General features: G+C 44.1%; 1 protein-coding gene across 1 annotated transcript; it reads right to left on the bottom strand.

The window, feature by feature from the left end:
- Positions 1-218: 218 nt before the first annotated feature.
- Positions 219-5432, bottom strand: LOC128373758 (protein ELFN1-like). The gene is made up of 4 exons (XM_053333941.1): positions 5143-5432; positions 4907-5060; positions 3268-3434; positions 219-2325 (listed from the first exon to the last, which is right to left on the bottom strand). Exons 1-4 carry the CDS (start codon positions 5430-5432, stop codon positions 219-221), a joined length of 2718 nt encoding a protein of 905 aa, XP_053189916.1.
- Positions 5433-5761: the final 329 nt, after the last annotated feature.

The raw sequence follows: 5761 nt of genomic DNA, 5'->3' as shown, positions 1-5761 counted from the left end.
AGCCTGTGTGTGTGTGTGCGCGTGTGTTTGTGTGTGTGTATATGTCTATGTGTGTCTATGTGTGTATGGATGTATGCACTTTGATTCTCTAGATCCTGTATATAGTGTGTGTTTGTGTGTATTTACAGGTCTTTTTTTGTATAGGTCTGTGTATAAACATGTTATGGATGCAGTGTTGTTATGTTTCTCCAAAGTGTTTGGGGTCTTCAGGTGTGGGATCAGGCCTTCTGCTGGGCGGACACACCCTTCCAGTAGTCCAGTATGTCATGGAGATCTTCATCCTTGGCAAACTGAACCTTTCGCCTCAGCGCGTGTCCGGCTGCCACGTATCCTTCATCCTCCATGGACGCCTGCCGGTGCCTCTTCCGGTGAAGTTTGAACCTCTCCCACAGCCCCAGGGTTGGGGTGCAGAGGAGCCCTTCCTCCTCCTCATCTTCATCGGGGCTGGAGCAGTAGCTGAGATTGTGGTACTGGGGTGAGAGCGGGTAGTGTGGTGAGAGCTGGGAGTAAGCCAGCTCCCGCTGCTTGGCCTGCCTGCTGAGAGTGAGAGGATCTAACACAGAGGGCTTACGGCCACCTGGATGGTGGTGGAGCTCCTGTAGGATCTGCGGGTGGTGCTGCAGCTCCTGGAGGTGCTGCTGTGAGCCGGGGTAGGAGTGGCGGTGTTCATTGTACTGGCGGATTCTCTGGGCTTCAGCTCGTAAGATTGCCGCTGCCGGGTTGACTGTACGGATGGCTTCTCCTCCTCCTCCACCTCCCCTTTCTCCTCTTTCTCCTCTTTCTCCTGGTGAGCTCCTCTCAATGTAGCGGGTCTCTGATGAGTGGTAGCCTCCCTCGGAGCGGAACGAACGTGGACTGCGGGCAGAGCCAGGAGAAGAAGAGGTGCTGGGCCTTTTAGAGGTCGGGGGAGCCTCCATGCTGTGGTGTCGCTGCAGTGAATGGTGGTAGCTTCTCCCCCTCTCTTCCCTTCCTCCTCTTCCTCCTTTGTACACCGGTGAGAGGAACTCGCCTCCCCTTTCACCTCGCTCTCCTTGTTCAGACAGAAGAACCAGCTGTGGCTCTGCCGTTGAAACAGCCCCTCCGCCTGCCGAAGAGGGAGATTTGATCCCCTGTTGGAAGGAGGTAGACTCAGATTTGAGAGCATCTATGCAGTTGTTGATGATCTGGTTAACTTTATCAACTTCTTTAGCGATGGTTGAGATCTCTGCCACTGATCCCTGGGGGTTTGCTTGTGGTGACATCTCTCTTTCCCGCTCTCGTTCTCTTTCCCTCTCCACACCAGACCCTCTGACCTCCATGTAGTTCAGTTTAGTAGGCTTGTGCGCTGGTGTTTCTATCACCTCCTGCAGCTTGTACGGATCAATCTCACCACCCTGAGGTAAGTAGGGCATCCTGGTCAAACTGTCCCCACCGCCAAGCTTTTGGGAAACAGATGCTCCGCTCCCTCCCTCTATATCCCCTTCTCCACCGTACTTGAGCTCTATCAGAGTCCTCTGGATCCTACTCATCTTCCTCTCCTTCTCCTCCATGATCCTCTTCTTCCTCAAGCAGTGAACAACAAGGCCAAGGAAGAGCAGCATGCCAAATAAACAGCCCAAAATTGTCATAATGTAGTGGGTAGCTGATGACTGGTTGGCTATCCTTTCAGGTCCGGCCCGGCGACCAGTAGAAATGGTCAAACAGGTGTGGTTGAAACGTAGGGAGTTTCGTATAGAAGCAACACAGTATGTGTAGTCGGTGTTAGGTTTTAAGTTCTTTAACTCAATATCTTCTCTTTGACTTTTCAAATTCTGAATATCTGTGAAGAAGCTGTTGTTATAAAGCACCAGGATGTACATTTTCCTGTATGGATGAGGGATCTGAACCGTTATCACAGCGCTTGAATGCAGCACCTGTTTTAGTGTCATGATCGGATAGATGTCAGAGAAAATCGGGCTCAAGGTGATCACCTCATCAGGAGGAGTCCCGGAAGCACAATCGTCCAATCCGCAGGGAGAGGCAAAATCCGGGGGTGGGGTGGTGGAGTCAGGGTGGTCAATTAAATAGATTGATGTCACACTACTGCCGTCGTCTGTGCATACAACACTGAGCATGTGCAGAGCATTACGTTGGGTGGGCATACGGGGGTTCTGGCTCAGGAGATTGTACCCAGAGAATCCTTGAGGGGAATCACACACCATCCGCTCACTGGTCCTGTTTGGGAAGGCGGAGAGCCAGCGCAGAAAACTCAGCAGCTCACAAGAGCAGTTGAAGGGGTTGGTGTAAAGTTCACAGGTGGTCAGCTTAGAGAGTCCAGAGAACAAACTGCCGTCCAACACCTGGATCCTGAGAAAGGAAACACATTGATTTAAAGGGAAATATCACCCTCAAAGAGAATATCACATAGATGAATACAGTCTCATCAAGCTGTCATATCAAATGCACTTGTTCCTCAGTCTTCTTAGACTTCAGTTTCTGGTGTTAAACATTTCCCAAAATACCTTTCAAAAAGCCCCAGAGAGGAGTTTAACTTGTTCCATTCAACTGTTGCTCTTACATTTAGGTGAAGAGATCAATATCAATTACAGTACCAATATTAGGAACAAGACAGTTATTCCCACAGAGAAAAAATAAGGAATATCAACTTTTATTGAAAAGCTTGCTTGTTGCAGCATTGCATCATAGCCTTTAGTCTGTCTGGTCAATGAGAGAATGAATATCTCTGCATCTGCTGCAGTGCGTTTTCTCTGTAAATTGGCCCAGCATTTATCCAAAATGGGGAATTTAAAAAGTAGACCATGATGTTTGATTTTTAGGCTATGACAGCAAGTCTGACATTTAATGTTGATGTTTTGGGTATGTTTAAGGACAGCAGTGTTGTCCTTTATCTAGAGCACCAATTATATCATTTAGACTGAAGGATGGAGCTGATATGGTGCTGTGATCAGGTCTAAAACCAGACTGGAAAGTGTTCAAGGTACAATTACAACTCAAGAACAAGTGAAACTGATGATTAACTAACGTTTCAATGCTCTAAACAAGAAAGCTTGGAAATTACACTGTGAATATTTAAATCCTTAGGGTCATTTAAACACTTAGAAATTCAATTTTCATTCAAAACAAGTAGCCATAGATATCAATAGAGTCTATGCTTTATTTTTTCAGACGATGAATCAATAATTCAAATTGCTGTCGATTAGTTTTAGTGTGTTTAATCCACTAATTGTTTCAGCATTAAGGCATCATGTGTTCTGTGTCTCTCATCTATACACAGATGCTGGTCAATACCTGTTCATGGAGAGGTCTATATTCTCTATGTTGGGACATTCCCAGAAGGTGTTGGGTGTAACAGTCTCAATGAGGTTGGCTTGCAGGTAGAGATACTGCAGCTTGCCAAGGCCGCGCAGCATCCCCTCTGTTAGGTTCCTCAACTTGTTAAAGCCCATCTGGAGAACCTGGGGAGACAAAGACAAGTGGGATTATTCTAATCTCTGAAGAGCCGGCCAGCACCAGGCATCACTCACTACAAGTTGGGAACATACAGAACAAACAGACGATGGTTCAGTACAATTCATGTTTTACATGGTGATCTGAGCCGCTATGCTGTGCTGAATTTACTCAGATCTTTCTTGTTCATATTTTACCTCCTGGCACAGCTCCAGCTGGGGTAGACATGTAAGCACGCCAGCTCATTATGGCCGCGCTCAGCTCAGTTTGTTGAAAACACTTTTGCCCAAATGTTTCTGAAAGCCATAATGAGTGGGTCTTGTCTTTTTTGTGTGTGTGTGTCTTTGTGTGTGTGTCTCTGTGTCTGTGTCTTTGTGTGTGTGTGTGTGTGTGTGTGTGAGAGTGTGTGTGTGTGTGTGTGTGTGTGTGTGTGTGTGTGTGGAGGAATAATTTATATACTTTACTCAAGTATATATAGCAGTACCACACTGTAAAAAATACTATATTTAATTACAATTAGAAGTCCTTCATTCCATATTTTTCGTTGTATAAAAGCACAGAAGAGTTCCAGAGTGAAATGTCTTAACATCTATTGGATTGATTGCCATGTACAGACATTCATGTTCTTCACAGGATGAAATATAATCACTTTTCAACTAGCACCATCATAACATTTGAATTCTAATTTCAATACTAATATATATCAAAACTAATGACATTCAAATTGTCCTCAACAGATATCTTGTTATGTTTCTGTTTAGTGCAAGTTAGCAGATATAACATGTTAACGGCCTTACTGAGATGGTGAATATGGTCATCATGATACCTGCTTAACAGGATGTTAGCATCATCGTCAGTGACATGTGAGCATGCTGACATTAACATTTATCTCAAATCAATGCTCTGCTGAAGGCATAAGCTAACAGAGCCACAGAGCACGGCTGTAGTCTCTAATTGTTGTTGTCATTCAGCCGAAGAAATCATATTTCTGTAATATTGATAAATAAGCACAAACAAAATTAATGAAAATGAAACACAGTCTAAAATTGACAAAGTTATAATTTAAGTCATTAAATATCTCATTAAAGATTAAGTAAACACATTTTACCCGGCAAATGATGTCAGACTACTGACAGATGTGAGCAGCATTTTTATGTTGCAGTTGGTAAGTATAGAGCAAATTTCAACTATATGAAGTACTGTTGGATAATTTCATATGTAAGAATGCATCATATGTTTGTGCTGATCAAATCTTTTGTATGTGAGACATTAAGGACACTGTTATATCAACTGATATTATGGTTTAAAATAAATGTTGTGGAGTAAAACCTGTTGTGAATTAGAGGAGAGAGGTTGGTTAACATACTCAAGTGCCCTTAAAATTGTTTCTAAATACAGTACTTGGTAAAATTACTTAGTTACTTTGCCTGTGTGTGCTCATGTATGCACAATGTATATAAATGTTCATGTCATCACTCACCTGCAGGTTGAATTGTGCTGAGAAGGCTCCATCTTCCACATAGCTGATATCGTTCTTGGTGAGGTTCAGATAGGTGAGGTTGCCAAAGCGACTGAGCGAAGAATAATGGACTGACCGTATCTTGTTCTCATTCAGCCTCAGATCCACAATAGTGCTGTCGACAGAAGTGTAACAGCTGTAGATATTCACCAAAGAAACAAAATAATGCAGAAACTCACTTTGTTAATGTTTCTTACCTGTTAATGTGGGCGGGGATGGCTTCATAAGGGGGCTGGTTCATACTGCAGATCGCCAGCCACACAAAGCCTTTCTCTCCTTCGATAAGCCAGCAGTCAGCTGTCACCATTGGCAACCGGATTATTGACAGCAGGGCGAGCCAACACAGGAAGGAGCTGGCTGTGGACAGGACCACTGATGAAGAACCTCCAGCCACGTTATGTTTCTGTCGTCCCAGTCCCGTCCTCTGGGCCATTTGGGATGTCGCCACAATATCCATTGGAGAAAGCAGTCCAGAGATGCGTACCATCTAACATTTATTCATGCCGGCTAGCGCCATTTGAAAGGGAGTGAGGTCTGCTTTGTATGATGACTTGGTGTTGACTTTTTCTTCAGATTTGTGTCTGTAGTGCTTGAGGTTGAGTCACAGTATGAGTCACAGCAATTACACAGCACGTGCAATTGCCCCTCAAATTGAAATTGTGTTAAACTCGTGTTAAGAATGAAGGATTTTTAATTTAGTAATAAGCACAGGAGAAGGATGTATCCCCTCATTGGCAGTATATATATATAAACTGTATCAATTGTTAAATTAGGGGGTCACATTTGATTTGTTATGTATGAATTGGCAAGTGGAAG

This window comes from Scomber japonicus, chromosome 2 (assembly GCF_027409825.1).
Source record: "Scomber japonicus isolate fScoJap1 chromosome 2, fScoJap1.pri, whole genome shotgun sequence".
Lineage (NCBI taxonomy): Eukaryota > Metazoa > Chordata > Actinopteri > Scombriformes > Scombridae > Scomber > Scomber japonicus.
Note: the sequence above shows the minus strand (reverse complement) of the source record. Positions and strands in the feature narration are given on the sequence as shown.